This window comes from Triturus cristatus, chromosome 3_1 (assembly GCF_964204655.1).
Source record: "Triturus cristatus chromosome 3_1, aTriCri1.1, whole genome shotgun sequence".
NCBI lineage: Eukaryota > Metazoa > Chordata > Amphibia > Caudata > Salamandridae > Triturus > Triturus cristatus.
In genome coordinates, this window is record NC_140583.1 from 889,142,848 (window position 1) to 889,160,857 (window position 18,010).

At 44.7% G+C, this 18,010-nt stretch overlaps 1 protein-coding gene across 1 annotated transcript in view; it reads left to right on the forward strand.

Moving 5' to 3' along the window:
• The first annotated feature begins 4,181 nt into the window (after positions 1–4,181).
• TTC21B (tetratricopeptide repeat domain 21B) overlaps positions 4,182–18,010 on the forward strand; it is a 557,642-nt gene continuing 543,813 nt past the window's right edge. Inside the window, exon 1 of the mRNA XM_085645393.1 lies at positions 4,182–4,255. Coding sequence (XP_085501519.1) covers positions 4,229–4,255 — 27 coding nt within the window. The 5' untranslated portion in view covers positions 4,182–4,228. The remainder of the gene's footprint in view (positions 4,256–18,010) is intronic.

An 18,010-nucleotide genomic window follows, 5' to 3' on the forward strand; every position in this document is an offset into this window, starting at 1 on the left:
GAAAACAGTCAATGGAATACTATGGAGAAAAATTGGGTTATTGTTTTGCAAGTAAGTAAACGATCTCAAGGGTTGAGTATCTGGGTTTAGAACAAGGGTACCCCCATGGTCAAGGATGCACTCTCAAAGCACCCTTAGTGGCACTAGGGCGGCCGACTGCAGAGTGCTGAGGCCCAATGTTATCCAAAGGGTAATAGGGGATCCTCTTGTTGGTGCCTGCGCACGAGCAGGCCACAAGGTTGAGGGAGCAAAGCTCCTGGCGTTAAGCTCAGGGCAAAGGGGGCTTTAAGTTAGCACACAAAGTGTACCCACAGCAGCACAGAGGCGGCCGGGTTAAGGGTGCTGTTTTAGCGTTGCTTGCCCTGTTGTTTTCAATAGGGATTCTCCGCTTTCAACAAACACTGTAGGCTCGGGAACGAATATCTTCTGGAGGGGCCACTCAAGGCCGAGGGACATTGGGTGCAGGGGTGTCTTTTGGTGTCTTGTTTCTCTTACTGGCTCTGGTCATGGTTGGGGGGATCCTCCAGAAAGGAGCTGCAGGCGTCAGCTGGAGACTTGAGGTTGGTCAGGGATCCCCGGATCCCAGCTCAGGATTGCCGGGGAGACCTCCTCGTCATGTTGGGCCACTAGAACTCTGCCCATGGGTGTTGAGTGCAGAGTGGTGCAGACTAGCGGATTTGGCCAGGGTCCGTGGGTGAGCAAATCCATGGCTCAAGGGAGACAAAGTCTGGTTGGGTAAGGCAGGGCAGGTCCTTCGGGCTCTGGAGGGGCTGCTGTCTGCAGGACACACCGGTATTTCGCTGGAGCAGTTTGAGGTGGGGACAAACCAGTAGGGCTGGGGCCAAGTCAGTTGGCATCGCCTCTTCTTCCTTCAGCACCTCTCTCCGGTCCTTCTTCTTGTTTCTTCTTGTCTGAGTAGGCAAGGTTCAGGGTTGCCCCTAAGTACTAAATTTAGGGGCGTTTCAGGTAGGTAAAGGTTGGGACCAATGAGTCCCTTCCTTGGGTTGGGTACACCCCCTATTATGCCACCCTCCAGTTGGCTGGGTCCCCTCATCTTCAATATGGTGGGGACTAAGAGTTGTGCTTCGCCTCCCTTCCCCCACCTGAGGGGTGGGGTTGGCAAAGGTAGGCACACCTCTCCTCCTATCTTGGTTTTCCAGCAGATTCTGTTACCCAAAGTGGGAGTCTGAACCGATGTGGGCCAGTTGCTGGGAGAAGAAAAGGGCTGGGTCAGCTTACAAAGGCTGTAAGCCTTTGAAGCATCCCCTTCATGGACCCTCCGCATCCTGGGGGAGGAAGCTTGGCACCTCGACCCAGGATGTGCTTTGTTTCAGGACCCCGATAGTGGCAGGCTCTCGACCCCGGGGTCCAGAAACAAGAAACATGTCTGGTGGTGGCAGCTGTTGAGTAGCCACTCAGCCAGGACACTAGAGTCAGGCTGTTTTTTCAGGGGGCATCTCTAAGATGCCCTCTGAGTGCATTTTTCATTAAATCCCACACTGGCACCAGTGTGGGTTGTTTAATGTGCTGAGAAGTTGTATGATATCAAACTTCCCAGATTTCATTAAAGCCATTATGGTGCTGTGGGTTTCAGAATGACAAACTCCCAGACCATATTCTCTTTGTAGCTTTACTGCACTTACAATGTCTAAGAATGGATGTAGGGACTGTAGAGGTACAGGGATCATGCACCTGTACCCTCACCAGTGGCATAGTGCACCCAACTTGAGGGGTAGCTTACCTATGCCATGGCAGTGGCTTGTAGGCATTGCACACAGGGATGTGTGCCAAGTCGACTCTTCATTTTGCTATGCACCTAAACACTCAGCCAGAAATGGCAGTGTGTGTTTGTAAGGGTACAGGGCCTGTAAGGATGGCACAATAAATGCTGCAGCCCTTAGAGGCCTTCCCTGGTCACAGTGCCCATGGTACCTATGGTACCTTTTACAAAGGACTTACATGTGGCCAGAGGTTTGCCAATTGGGGGTACAAAGTTACAGTTTTGGAAAAGAACACCGGCCCTGGGAACTTGATTGACAGGAACCCAGGGCACATCAAGTCAAAGTGCATCAGAAATCTGGCAAAAAGTGGGGTGTTTACTGCAACAGAAACCCACCTTTCTACAGCTAGTGCTTGGCTAATCGTGCGTGTGGACTGGCGTCTGGTTGGGGGTGTGCGTAGACTGGGGTTTCGCTGGCAGTGTATGCAGACTGGTGCTTGGCTGGCGGTGTGCGTGAAATGGCGGTGTATAGGTGGCTGGTAGACAGTATGTGTATGGACTTGCTTGAGGTGTGTTTGTCAGTTGTTTGCTGTTTGGGTGCTTGGTGGTGAGATTGTGTGTTAGTCCTGTTGGCGTATGAGAGTGATGGACTCTTGAACGGCACAATGTGTAAATGTAAGTGTTGTATTGTGTTGGGCCCACAGATGGCAATGTGAGTAGATTTCTGTGTCTGACCCATGAAAGACTTGTGAATGGGCTGTAAAGTGGTTGGTGGCTTGATGAGGCTTCACAGCTCCCAAGTCAAGAGCTGTAAGTAAATGGTTCTTTGGTCTAATGTCGAAAAAATTAACAATGACTTTTGCGGATTGTATTTCATAGGGTCATTGGTGAATAAAGCTTTTTTAATGAACCATTTATTTACCCATATCCAGCCAGAATGTCTTTAATTGATTAGTGGATGGGTGTGCAGTAATGTTTAGTGTTTTCTTTTGCATTTTACTGTCAGTACATACTTATTTTGTAGTGAACACCTATTTCTCTCACATCTATGTGGAAAGCACCAAGGGAATAATATGTGATATGTTTTGTGCGGATCCCACAAGGTTTACTTACCCAGAAGCCCTTGTAAATTTGATTTATTGACAAAAACATATTGTTTCCTCACAAATTTCCTACCACCCAGCTTTCACTCAGATCTCCCGATAAAAATACTACCTCACTTGTGTGAGTGGGCCCAGTGCCTGCGGCAGGGAAGCGCCCAAACAATATTGTTGAAGCATCAAAAGTTATCGATCACAAAACAACCTGGTTTTTGCAAGGAGTTCTTGGGCGTGGCGGCCGTCTAGAGAAACTTACCAAACCCAGACATTTCTGAAAACAAGACATCCAAGTCCGTCCATGGAGGTGTGGCTTTCTTGGATCCCCCAACGTTTCCTACCCAGAATTCCCTGCAAACCTCAAATTTAGGTCAAATAAATCACGTTTCCCTCACATTTATGCATGGGGTCATCACTTTTTTCCCAAAAACCCAAAGTGTTGCTGTATTTTGGCTAATTTCTCAGTCCCCTCCAGGGAAATCCACAAACTCTGGGTACCTTTTAGAATTCTAAGTAAGTTGGGAAAAAAGGGCGCAAATTTGAGCTTATGTGGACAAAAAATTATGGGGGCCTAAGCGTAAGCTTCCTCAGACACAAAAAGGCTTGGCACGGTGCCAGAGACCTGGCAGCAAAGGAGTTAAGTCAAAGGGCATTGAAAATAAATAATACTAGCCTCTCACGCCATTTATTATTGCTTGTACGCCTGAAATAGAATTGTCACACTCGTAGGAGTGCAATGGTTAGGTGTTATGTTGGTATTGTCACTCGCAGCGCTGGCAGGGGCAATGCGTGGTGCAGGCTTCAGTACCCTTCCGAGAAGAAGCAGTGGGACATCAGCAGGGCAGCATGTTAGTGGCTTTTACAAAGGAAACACTGCTTCTGTGACTCTAAGTAGTGGTGACTAACTTACATTGCACAAATTCCAAACACAGTATCACAATATATATGCACCAATTCCATCCCAGTATCACAATATTAAAACATCACGTCGTTTGTTTGCTCTTGCACCCACTTGTCGTTTTTTTGTGGGTGCGGTCTTGTTTTGGCTTTTTTCTGATAAGGGTTGCGCTTGTTTTTGATATCCATTCGAGAAGGGTGTTGGGCAGGGCTTGTTTCCCATGTGAGATCCGATTCCACGGAGGGGATGGAAAACAGGAAGAGGCCGGGAGGATTGTAAAGGATACAAAAAACATAAAAAGCAACTGCGCAAGAAAAGAGAGTAGGCGAGAAAGGGAGATGGGTAATGGGAGAAAAGCGGAGAGGCTAAAGGGGAGGGGACAGAATCGATTAGCGAAAGGTGAGGGAGCATGAGGCGGGGCTTTGAAGGAGGAGCATAGACACGTGGGCGTTGCTTGTATTGGTCCAGTGATAGTGGTCCTGTCTTGGGAGGTTGACTGATAGGAGCAGTACCATGGCTGCCGAGGACGCCAGTAGCCTGGTAAGAATGGGGAGCAGGCGGGCTGCAGCGGTACTCCCTAGTGCAATAAATATATTAGTTATTTCTTAACAACACAGAGGGTGCTTTAAACGGCTATATTAACACTTCGTTGTGAATCACCGGTGTGCGTGTATTGTTTTCTACGGAGATGGTTCGCTGTGATGCTTTGTGCTACAGCTAAATGACGAAGGCGACATCGTGAAGCTAGCAGACAAGAGCTCTCCTATATATGGTGCTAATTAACGTATGCACAGCGTTGGGCAACAGGTTTGTTCACCTGGCATCAATATCTCACCGTATTATTCTTACCGTCTGTAAAACACTGCTTATCTTGCTGTGGATGACGAGATCAGATGTTGCACTGAAATACATTTTGTGAATTGGAGCAGTCCTGATGTCACCCAAAAAATACATGACGCCTGTTCGGTACAAACTTAAGTAAATAGTACCCATGGTTTTCAGTCGTCAGTCACTTATTCTACGTGTGTGTTTGCATCTTTGCACGAATACTTTAAACTATTTTGCTGTTTGCAATATGCAACTTCTTGTTTTCTCTGATTTTAATTGTATTTACGTTTTTTAAACTTTAAGACAATATTTCATCAACTTCTGTATTGTCTCCCCGTTGCCCATTTAAAACCAGACTGTCGTCAGTTCCCATACTAATGCCATACGTTACTTGCTGATGTAACCCAGTGAAACTCAGTACGACCTGGGGGCTGCTTGCGACCCACTTGAACTTTACATGTGGAACCCTGGTGAACAGCAGCACGAGGTGCTGTTTACTTGCTGAGCACTAATATTCAGAAAAATGTTAAATGAAAGGGAAAACATTTATTTGCAGGCTAAATTTAGTTATAAAGTAACGACGGTGGTGTCCTGCACCACCTAACTTTAGTTAACCTACAAATAAATGCTTGCCAGTTTATTTAACACCTTTTAAACCGCCTTGCACATCCACCCAGACTCCTTACTGTCACCCTGCTGGCATCAGTGCGGCCCTCAGTCACACCACAGATCATACTTTGTGGCCCCTGGGCAAATGTTTGCGATTACCCATGCTTTAACCTCACCCTTGAGAAATTGAATGGGAAAAGGTGCGTGAATCCCTAAAAAGGGAACCGCCATAGAGGCTAAACAGGAATTCCTTAAAATTCAATGGGGGATAAAACAGATTTTTTGTGTGCTGTTCAGCAAACAAAATCCCCCATGAAACTTCTTTCAAACTTCTGCCCACCAGCACATGATGACTAGCTAAGATACTCAGCGGCAGAATTCCAAGTCCCCTGCATAATTTTTACGCCGCCGTTGCGTCACTTTTTGCGACGCAGTGGCGGCGTAAAAATGCGGCCCATTTACATCGTGACACATCTAGGGAGATGTGTCGCAATGTAAAGCCTTGCGTCACAATATACCTGCGTCAGATATAATGTACTCAGGGTGGGCGTTCCCAAGCGGGAAAGCCTCGTAGAAGTGACGCAATGAAAGCTACAAGATTTCACTGTGCCACCTCTAAGACGCCACTGCATCAGAACCTTATGCCTGCTTGGAGCAGGCATAAGGAGTGACGCAGCAAAATGAGGATAGGCCTCCCCATGTATTGCTGGAGTTGCGATGTATTTGCGACACAACAGCAAAGCATGCCTTTTGCACCAACAGATGCATCAGAATTTTCTGATGCATCTGTCAATGCTTGCGCCATGGTGCGCCGTATTGTAAATACGGTGCATCCATGGTGGCGCAAGTGTTTCTCAGGGTGGAGCAGGGAAAGTGACGCATTTCTACAGATGCGTCACTTTCTTGTAAATCTGCACCATAGAGATATCCGCAACCTGGGGATCATATTTGACAGTAAGCTATAAATGGAAAGCCTTGTAAATAAAGTTGCGGTTACCAGCTTTGCACTTATCCGAGGTCTAGGGAAACTCCTGCCACTGTTGCCCCTCCAAGCTAAAACATTGATTATACGAAGCATAATACTAAGTAGGCTTGATTACTGCAATGCTCTGTTGCTAGGAATACTGGTCTACCTGGTGAATAGACTTTACAGAGTTCAAACAAGAGATTCAAAACTGCCAATAAACAGGCCAAGAAGATCATTGGCCTCCAGTGCTATGAAGGAACTTCACTGGCTCCGGGTATAGCATAGAATAGCGTTTACATCACTTAGCATAGTAATCAAAGTTCTCCATGGTAAGGGCCCTCTGCCCCCGCAAAGAAGACTAGAATGGTGTGTTCCAAGGAAATGCCTTCACTCAGCAACTGCAAATCTCATTTTTACTGCAAAATTTTGGAAATCAAATCGGGGCGGTCGAACGTTTATGGTCAGAGCGACTCAGCTCTGGAATAAAATACCAGACACTTTAAGATCTACAGCCGACCTACTGCACATTTGGAAAGCCATACAATTCTGTCTCTTTCCATCGTAATTTACTTCTAAGTGACCCAGCTCTCGCAACTGCAGTGTGCTCTTTGTCCAAGTAGAGGCTCCAGCTCCCAGATACCTGTATGGTGACAGTGTGCTCTATAATGTTATAAATAAATGTAACTAGGAATCCTTTTTCTGCTGCCATGGCCTATGTAGTAAAGGGCAGTAATGTACTGGTAGGGTTGCCAACCATCCTGCATTTTGCAGGTTTGTCCTGCAGTCGGGGCTCATGTAGCACTGCACCTATAGAGACACTGCAGGAGGGCTCATTATCACGCATTTAGGTCCCTTGCTACTGATGGAGCGCAAAAACCTTGGTAACAGGGAAAGCAAACCCCGTACCAGTATCCCTCCCTGCGTCACAGACCCGACATCACGCTAACTCATTCGCACATGCAGTCATTGGTGGGGCCCATAACACCAACACACACACTAACCATTCATCGGTCTGCACACAGTCGGAGGATGAGCGGTTCAAGCGCTCTACATGTGAGGGAAATGCCTATTAACCTATAGGGAAAGAAAAGTTAATTTACAGAATATACATCAATATCCCTTCCACCGGGGGAGGAGCCAAGATGGCGACCGGGATGGCAGCGTAGGCTCCCGGCTCCGTGAACCTCCGCACCCCGCACAGCTATCCTGCACGAGATCCTTAGCCTGCGCTATCTGCCCGTGTTTGTGAACGCGAGCGGCAATCGATCGTGTGACCCTGAAGTTTCTGGCAGCGGTACCGCCGGAGAAATGTCCGTCTGAAGTTTGCGGCCTGTGCAGCCCTGGAGCCGGGACCTCGAGTAGACGCCGTGGCCGGGCGGCAGTGCAACAACAGCGGCCTTCGGTGACTGGGTGGAGTCGGACTGCCGGAGTGGTGCGAATGTCGGCCTGCGTTTCGCCGTGGTCGTTCCTGCCGCTAAGCGTGGCGGAACGGGTGCGTGCCCGAGGTGGCGTCTCCAAGACTCTCCGGTGATTGCATCAACCTTCGCCGGTGAGCTGCCCGGACGCCGCCCGTAACTCGCCCCGAATCTCGCGGGCTGCTCCCGGATTTTCGTGGGCGCTGATCCGTGGTGGGGACGACTGTGGCCCGTGACCACACACCGGACATATCATTTGCCTGCCCCCGGAACCCTGTTTCCAGCGACATGGAACCCGAGGCGCTTGGGCCTGAGTCCCGATCTGGGTTGGATCTACCCAGCGGCCATTTTGGTAGGACAGTGTCCACCATCCGGTACACTGGGTTGCAGCAGGATTGGGAGTGTGCGCCTCTGAGGAGCGTAGCGGAGCGAGCGCCGGGAGCTGTACTGGGGTACGGTGACCTTCTCGAGGCTCTCGGTGCCCTTCATTCCACCTTGGTTCACGGCGCCTGGGTGTTGGGGAGCAAGCTCGATGGAGTGACGTCAGCGTTGGAACAGTTGCCGCCTGCCTATCCCCAGGTACACTGGGACTTCTTACACCGCGCACGGGGGGACAGTGTCGTGGCCGCCCCTGTGAATAGTGCACGCCTGGACTCTCCGGACAGTATATTAACGTGCGATCAGCTGGCTGTGGATCTGGTCTGTTCCGGAGGTTTCGGACCTGAGTGGGGGGTGGTGGCCTTGTCCCGTGCGCGGCCTCCGACGACTCAGGCAACATCCAAGCAACGGTCGCCTGCTCTGCCTCATTCCGCCTTCCTGGGCCTGGTGTGCAGTGTAAATCCTGGCTCAGCACTGGGAAAGACGACCCTCCACAGAGCTGATTGTGTCGATCTTCAGAGCCCTCTACCCTGCCTGTGTGTGTCGCTTCCTGATCTTTATTGGACGCTTCTCTTCCTGGTAACATTGGACATGGCACTGGGACGAAGGGTTTGCATGGGTGGGTTTGCAAAGAGTGGCCAAGGATGAGGCTGACCCTTCAGAGGTGGTCATCTACTAGGCGGGCGGGCTCGGGCGTTGTGTGCTCTCACGGCATAATTGTTAGTGTACCAAGTGCGTAATGCTCCTTACTTCACCTTGACAGGGTCGATTTCGTGTTCTGTATTGTATGCTTTGCGGGAAAACGTATGGTGCGGGAGGGAGAAGCCGGGGGCGTGTTTCACAGGCCCTCCTCCGGTTTATTAATACTCTTTCTACCCCCCCGTCTGGTGGGGGTTCTTTCCCTACTCTTTTTCTCTGTTTCTTCTATATTTCGGGTCTGGTTCAGGGGCGACAGGCACACTGCTGGGGGGGGGGGCGTACTCATCTGCAGAGGTGCAGGGTGGGGGGTTGGGGGGGGGAATTCTTTAGTCTTTAACCCTTTTTTTCTATGGCCTCCTTTTCTTCTCTTATTCTTCTCTGTTTTTCTGGGATCAGCACGGTAGAACTCCTTTGTTCTTAATCACTGCTGTTTCCGGAGTGCCATAATTTCCGTGGAGTTTCCTGGGTCTTGGGGCAGGGGGGTTGCAGGCGCAAATGGCCGTGTCATTCCTTCACATCCTGAACTTCCTGTTTCAGCGCCATTGCCTCGATAGACTGCTGTTTATTGTTTACGTTCATTATTCTGCCTGCCATTTTTCGCTGCTGGGAAACTGTTTGGCGCCTGATCCTTCCATCTTCTTCTATTATAAAATGTAAACCTTTATTATCCTGGTCTCCTACTTGGGCTGTTCAGAGACTGAGAGTATGCCAACGTCGAGATTTTGCACCCCGAGGTGCGGACTGTGATGGACTTGCTTTCTGATATTCTGACTGTTTAGCGGCCGGCCCCGGGGGTTGTAGGCCCATACGTGTAATTGATTGAAATTTCAATAAAGGTTTTCAAAAAAAAAAAAATATATCCCTTCCACCTACAGATCTCAATCCTAAACATCAAGGCACTCCTCCCACGTGGCCAATGGACCAAATAGTTGGATTGGTTGATTAGGATCTAGAACCAGCTAAAACACATTTTAAGATTTAGAACTTACCCTTCGCAATAAACCACAAACTCATTCTTTGTTAATCAATATCTGTTTATCTAAAATTTCTTAGCAAAGTAAATTAGCGTTTGGAGAGTTTATATCAAATTTCAATTAAATCGCAGAACATCATATTTACCTATTCTGTCTATCTGGAGTCCTCTAAGTCTGTCGTCATTTGTCAAAGCAGAATAATGTTCAAGTTCTGTGCTCAGCACGCCGCAGTCTCAAAGATCAGAAAAGACCAGAGACGTGCAAGCATTTGTCAATGCCCATAAAATTAGGAAAAGTTCGTAGTCATCAGGTAATTGGGCAGCATCCGGACCATTTAGGATTCAGGAATGCAGCAGTCACCCTAAGTAGTAGAGTTTGCGTAGCGTCACCATCGTCGTCATCGTTCAGTAGGGTAGATAGTAGCCAAGTAAAGCAAGGTTCCCTCTCTATTCTACCATGTGCTTTTATAACAAAATCACAGTAAAAGTTACATTTTTATAATTTCGTTCAGTCGTGATTGGTTGGTTGAGATCGTCCGATGGGGTTTAGCACAGTTTGAGGGGTGAGGTCACAGTTCAGTCCATTCTGGTTTCTTTTGTAAACGTCCTTTGTTTTGTTACTTGGCTGTTGTCCCACCGTGGCCTTGCCTTAGTACAGTGGGTTACAGGTCATGCAGAGGCTGCAGTCATCTTGTCGCACTTACTCTGTTCGCTCCGCGCCTTGTGGGACAGTGGCCCCATCGTCGTGTCGCGTCGGCGGCCATTTTATAATTTAGGCCCAAACGCCAACTTAAGCGAAACAAACACAAAAGAGTAATTAATGCATAGAAATAATAAATCTAATGTTAACCCCTTACTAATCCCTCTATGTGCTTGTATTTATCTAGCGTATAGCGACATTTAAAGCATTTATATTCACCCTTTACGTTGTCTTCTCGGGCAACATTACAGAGACATCACAAAAGCAACATATACCATGCAATAGTCCATTTATTACATATACTACTGTTAGTATGCGTACGGATTTTAGTCATAAAGGTTATTTAGCCATGCAAAATGCAACTCCCACGTATATTTGGTATATTAATAATGTTGATTAATAAACATGCAAAACCATTTAATAAAATATTATAGGTAATAGATTATTCAATTAGTGATCTCATGCAGAATAGGGGGGGTATACAAACTGTTGTACTACCCGCTCCATCAATCTCCCCTTTGGTGATTTTATCACCACACCATTACAATTTTGTTTCAATTTGTCAAGAAAATGAAATGAATTCCTTTCAGTTAATTACATCTCTGTTTCCCCAATTTCTTCTCTTCTAGCTGTTTTATACATGCTTTCCTTCATCTCCGCTAATTCCCTCTCTTGTCTTTTATTTTGCCTTCTTTTCAAATTTTCTCTTTTTAACTTTTTCTGTATTTTCTTTCTTTTATGACACAGACATCCTAATCTTAGAATTAATACTATGAAAATAACACAGGTTAATGGAAATAAGATCCTACCTATAAAGGTACCACCTAAGTTTAATAAGAAATCCTTAATAGAAGAAAGTTTCTTCCCAATCTTTTCCCAAACACTTTCAACCTCCAGTGGTGTAATTTCCTCATGCAATTCAGTTATATTTTTAATGTAGATTTTCAGATCTTTACTTTCGACAGGAATGTAAGTACAACAATGTTGAACTTTCAGTATTCCACAGACTCCATCCTCTTTCGCCAATAATATATCAAGGGCAAGTCGATTTTGCATTACCATAGCACGCATGGCAACCATTTCAGTATTTACCAATAAAAATCCTCCAGCGGTGCTTGTTGACAAGCGATCCACTACTGTTGATAATTTTCTAATTTTGTGTGCATTCAGAGATATTCCCACTGCTGGTATCAATGCTCCGAAAATGTCTCCTACAATTTCTGACCAAGATTCTCTCTTTCTACGAGCTAATAGACTACCTAACTTATGTACACCATCTTCTCCTCTTCCCAAGTGGAATATCTTTGGAAAGACCAGACCTACATAACATGTGCCATACCAATGATCTGGCAACCGATAGTATGCCTTGTTCACGCAGATAAAAATATAACCCAGGAAAAACTGGATCATTTCCTCCTTTAAATCCCCATCCACCCATGATTCGGTATGTATCATGGCATTCACTATTACCTACAAAGTAATTATCATATGCAGTTTGATTCCTTCTAATACATGATTTCCCTTTCTGGATCCGATCTAAAGCCATAGTTGGACTAGCTTCTCCTTTCAAATGTTTTTCCATTTCAACATCCCAAATTGTCTTTTCCTCTTTTCTCTCAGATGCTTTCTTTTGCATTTTCAGTCTCCTTTCTTCAGCCATATCCAAAAACGTCTTTTCTTCTTTCTTTAAACTGCAAGTCAAAATATTTCAAAAAATATATTCTAATTTTAGTTCTTTGGTTTCTAAGAAAAATTCACCTAACACCTTTACGGGCTTTACTTTATTTAATTTGTTAATCGTAGGTACTTGTGAAAATATGTTACCTACATCTGAAAAATAATATTCTAATTTCCCTATTTGGTAAAACAAACTAGCTAATACACTATATGTTATTCCATATGTTACAGGGAGGTGATGATAGGTCACTCCCTCCGATACAGATGCAGGTAACTGCATACAAACGCAGCAATCCCTCACATCCATGGTCTTAACATACTCATACAAAAGTTTCGAAAACGCATTGTTAGAGAAATCATTTATAGACCTGTCTTTATGTAAATAGTTTTTATCTATTCTAGTTGGATATACTTTCTGAACCTTCTCTATATTAGTATTAGATTTATTCTCTCTATATCCTTCTATTGTGTCTATTGTAACCTCAAATGAAATCAGCAATGCTAACACACTCACATTAGTAATCCTGTACAACAACAACACATTTTAAACCATCTCTTTAAAAATACACATTTAGCTGTTCTACTTTGTGTTTGCCATTTTGCAAAATGACCAGTGTCTTTTGACTTAGCCTCTTCTACTTCACAACTAGTTTTGTCTAACCCAAGGCTCTAAGCACCTACTTGGTTCTATCAGTTTGTCTTTTTCCTGTATTCTACTTTCTTTCCATTAGCAGCACTTTTGTCTTGTTCAGTTTGGCATTTGGTAGTCTTTCACCTTTCTCTCATAATCTTGGTACAGAACTTCCTGAACATCCGTCTCTTCTCCGATGTCGGACAAGATAACTCTCAGGATTTCCGATTCTTCGTCTTCCTCAACCACTTCCGGTACAGTCACCTCTGGATTTTCTTGGCTGTCCGCCTCTTCATTTATTTCAGGCAGGGCCACATACGACCATTCTGGCGACTCATACTTCTGGTTGGGCTTTCTTATTTTTTTGTTTTCGTCTGTTGTAGTTAATTTCTCATCTTTTGATTTTTCCTGACTCGATACTTCATTCACCTGCTCTGCTCTTGGTGAATTCACTCGTGTCAGTCGATATCTTAGTCTCTTTATCTTATTAGGCCAGATTTCATCTCTTGCTGATCTTTTCGATTTACTTCCTTTATCATTCTTCTCAGCTCTCCATGCTCTTTTCCTCAGGACTAGACCTTCTGGTACTTCCTCATCACTTTCCTCTGTTTCTGTTTCAACTTGCTTTTTGCTTTCAGATGTTCTTCTTTCCACCACTTCTTTTAATTTCCCTACTTCTGTCCCTCCTCGTGTTTCTTGCAAAATATCTTCCTGCTGACTAGCTGACCCTTCTTCTAACTGGATGTTGGAATTCCCTACAACTCCTCGGGGGTCTTCCGCAATAATCTTTCCCCCACTATCTTTATCTGGCACCTGTTCATTTATCTTTGTTACTTCAGGTGGAATTTCTCTGTTTTTCATCAAGAATTTCTTTATCAATAACTTCTCCAATTGTCTCTTCATTGCTTTTCTCCTTTCCGGAGCATATCGGTATCTGTTCAGTCTCTGAGTCCGAGCTAGTATCAGAAATCTGCAACCTCCTTCTCAAGGGAATATTTTCTGGGGCAAATGTCAAATTTGGCTATGTCTCCCCCCCCCCCCCCTTTCTGGGTTTTCTCTTGTTCTTTCTTCTTCAGCATCCGATTCAGAGCTACTTTCTGATTCGTCATAATATTCTCGTTCTTGATTGTCCACTGGATTTGGGATTCTCAATGTGTGACTAGCATGGATCCAGTTCTTGATCCCAGCACACTTCACAGCTGTTGTTGTAGTCAAAATCACTTTTCGTGGTTTTACCCAACGTGGGACTAGACAATTCCTTCTTCTGTGTACTTTGATTCTCACCCAGTCTCCTGGGCTCAGATCATGAGCTTGCTTCTTTTCAAGGGTGGTGGCATCCGATCCAACCTGATGAAACACAGAATGAACTGCGTCAGCCAGCACCTTACAGTAATCCAACACCAAGTCATCAGATATAGGCAACAGCTTGTTGACTGGTATGAATACATGGCGCATTGCTCTTCCCATGATTATCTCATGGGGACTTAAACCTGTGGTTCTATCTGGAATTGATCTAATAGTCATGAGTACCAGAGGCAAGACATCAGGCCATTTCAAACCTGTGGCTAAACACATTTTTCCCAATCGGTTTTTAATAGTGCCATTCATTTGTTCCACCACACCAGAAGCCTCTGGGTGATAGGCACAATGTAGTTTCTGTTTTACATTCAATGCTTCACAAATCAATTTCATGATCTCATTATGGAAATGCTTTCCTCTATCTGATTCAATTGTAACTGGGAACCCGAATCTAGGGATGAATTCCCTCAAAAGCAGTTTTGCTACAGTAATTCCATCACTCCTTCTTGTGGGATATGCTTCTACCCATCTAGAAAACAAGCAGACCATTACTAGAACATACCTTAATCTATTACAAGGTGGCATCTCAATGAAATCAACCTGCATTCTGGTGAAAGGCCCTCCTTCTCGACCTATCGTTCCTAGGCTTACCACTGTTTTTCTTCCTGGATTGAACTGCTGACATATAAGGCATCTTTGACAAAGACTCTCAGCTACAAGTCTAAATTTAGCATTGTACCACGTTTGCTTGAAGGACCGAATCATCGCGTCCTTCCCTATGTGTCCCTGTCCATGATACATCCGTGCCATGGCAGATATCATGCTATCAGGCATGACTGGTCTTCCATCTCGATAAACCCACACATGATCTGTTTCCCTTGGTGCTCATCCTGCTTTTACCCACTGTCTCATTTCCTCGTCTCCTGCTTCTTCCTGCAATTGCCTTACTTCCTCCCATCTACCCACAATGTTAGTAAACATTAGTGGCAAGGAATTAATTTCCTTCTCTTTAGCCCTGTTCACTGAGTTCTGATTACGAGCACAATATTGGGCCATATCGTTGACATATCTATTTCCAACCGCGATATAATCAGTGGTTTGTACATGAGCAGCACACTTCACAACAGCCAATTGCTTTGGCAGCTGTATCGCCTCAAGCAACTTTCCAACCGCTTCAGCATTCTTTATAGGAGTTCCACTTGAAGTCAGAAATCCTCTCTGCAGCCAAATCTGGCCAAAATCATGCACCACACCAAAACCATACTGACTATCAGTTATTACAGTCACTCTCACATTCTTTCCAATCTTGCATGCTCTAGTTAAATCTATCAGTTCAGCAACCTGAGCTGATTTTACTCCCTTCAGGTAAGATGCTTCCATTACTGCTGCAACTGTGCACACTGCATATGCTGCACTCAGATTTCCTTAGTCTGTTCTCAAACATGACCCATCTACAAACATCACAAAGTCACTTTCAGCCAAGGGTACATCTTTTATGTCAGGACGTGGTTTTGTACAGAAATCCAATACATCCAAACAATCATGATCCACTTCATCCCTGACTTCAACATTTTCAGCATCAGGCAATAGCATAGAAGGATTCACATTCAAGCATCTCGTAAGGCTCACATTCGTTGCACCTAATATGACTTTCTCATACTTAGTCAGTCGACTATGTGTCATGAATTGAGTGCGACTCCTTGTTAAAAGGATTGCCACATCATGAGGTACATACACTCGCACAGGATATCCCATTACAATTCCCTCACTCTGTTCCAGACTTTTATAAGTGGCAACTACTGCTTTCAAACAATCTGGCAAGGCTACAGCTACAGGGTCTAGCATAGCTGAGAAATATGCAATTGGTCTTCTCAATTTTCCATGTGTCTGTATCAATACAGAGAGTGCACATCCGTTCCTCTCACTGCAGTACAACTCAAACTCTTTTTTATGGTCAGGCATCCCTAACGCTGGCGCTTCACACAAACTGTCTCTCAATTTCTTAAATGCTGCTAGTTCTTCCCTATCTAAGTCAATGGGATCTCTCACAACACTTCTAGTCAAGCGTACCAAAGGTTTTGCGATCTGGGAAAAGTTACTTATCTACTGACGACAATACCCAACCATTCCAAGAAACATTCTCACCTTTCTTTGCGTCATGGGAGCTCTCATTCCTTTTATTATCGTTATCCTGTCTGTTGTTGTTTTCCTCAATCCTTTTTCAATTTTGTGACCCAAATATTGTACTTCCTTCTGACAAAATTGCAATTTCGATGGTGACACTTTAAGTCCTCCATCTGCCAAATGATTTAACAATGCTATGGTGTCCATCACACAGGCTTCTCGAGTTTTCGATGCCACAAGCAGGTCATCGATATACTGGACTAGCACTGAATTCTCGGTCATTTCTAAATCTTCCAAAGACTTTTTTAATATCTGATTAAATATTGAGGGGCTTTCCGTATACCCCTGTGGAATTCGGCACCAAGCCAAAATACGTTCCCCAAAACGAAACGCAAAAATTTGCTGGCTATCATGGTGCAACAGGATGGAAAAGAAAGCGTGACATAAGTCAATAACTGTGTACCATTCTGAATCATGAGCAATCTGATACAAAATCACAGATGGATTTGGTACAATAGGACAGCACGACACTACAATTTTGTTTATCTTTCTCAAATCCTGCACTATCCTGAACTTTCCATTAGGCTTTTTCAGTCCCATGATTGGTGAATTACATGGACTACTCATTATTTCTCTCAAAATTCCTTGTTCAATCATTTTCTCGATTATGGGGGTTACTCCTTCAATTATTTCAGGTGTCAATTTATATTGAGGAACATTTGGGTAGCTTATTCCTTCTTTCACCGTTACTTTTATGGGATCCACGTTTCTCATCAATCCTACATCCTCTCCTGTAAAATCCCAGACTTCTGCTTTCACTGTCTGTTTTAATTCTTTTGGTAATTCGTCAGGGTTGAATACAGCATAGGCTTCAGTAATTTAGGTTTCCATACATCTTCATCAGGGATCTCAAATGCCATTCCATCAGGGGTACAAAATATGGTGCAATTCATTTTGCACAACAGGTCTTGTCCTTATAGGTTTCCAGGACTTGAATCGCACACGACAAAGCGGTGCATTTCGGAAAAATGCCCTATATTGACCTTTACTCGTTCTGTGAGATACGTTTTGATCTGTCTGTTGGATACTCCAACCACTTGGATTGTTTCATCCGAGAGAGGAAGATTCTTAACATCAGCTGACCTAACAGTTGATCCAGTAGCACCAGTATCTACCAGGCAAGTAATATTTTCATCATTTACCTTTCCATCTACAAAAGGTCCTGTCTGGTCTACTTCTAGAGTTGCGCTAAGTACGCCCTCTTCTTCCTCCCTTCGGCACCGTCAATAACCTTCTTCTGACTCACTCTCATCGCGTTGTAGCCAATACTGCGAAACAGCGCTAGCGCGCGGCAGCTTAGTTACCTGTTCTTCGTTGTAGAATCCTGTCTCATTACTGTATTTCTGTGAATTTACGCTCTGTGGAATAGGCGGTTTTGGCACCTGATTCTGTTGGGTAACAACCTGCTGCTGTCGCTGCGGTTGGCCACTCACCTCTTTCTGCACCTGCGGATTCAATGATGCATTATCACCATTAGTATTCGGGGGAAATTTACACTCGGATTTCCAGTGCCCTATTCTTCCGCAATTATGACATGGCCATTTCTTTTTGGCTTCTTCAATATTAAACTGTCCCTTTCCTTTTCCAGTATTAAATCTAGGTTTTGGTCCTGCATTATTTGCTTGTTCAATCAATTGTGCTTCCTGTCTTTCTGCACTTTTACTTGTGCCCATATAGCTTTTTCTTTTAATTTACGCTGCTTGGCCTCAATTTCATCACTTAAATACTCTGCATGTCTTAACACTTCATCTATTTTCTTGTTTTGCCAATCCACTGTGTGCTGCTTAATCATTTCACTAATTTCAAGACGTAGTCCATATACAAATCTGTATACAAAATGACTTAAATCCTTTTCGGTCAAATGTTCGTCACCACTGAATTGCTTAAAAGCAAGAATTAACCTTTCTTAATATGCATGCACTGATTCCTTAGCTT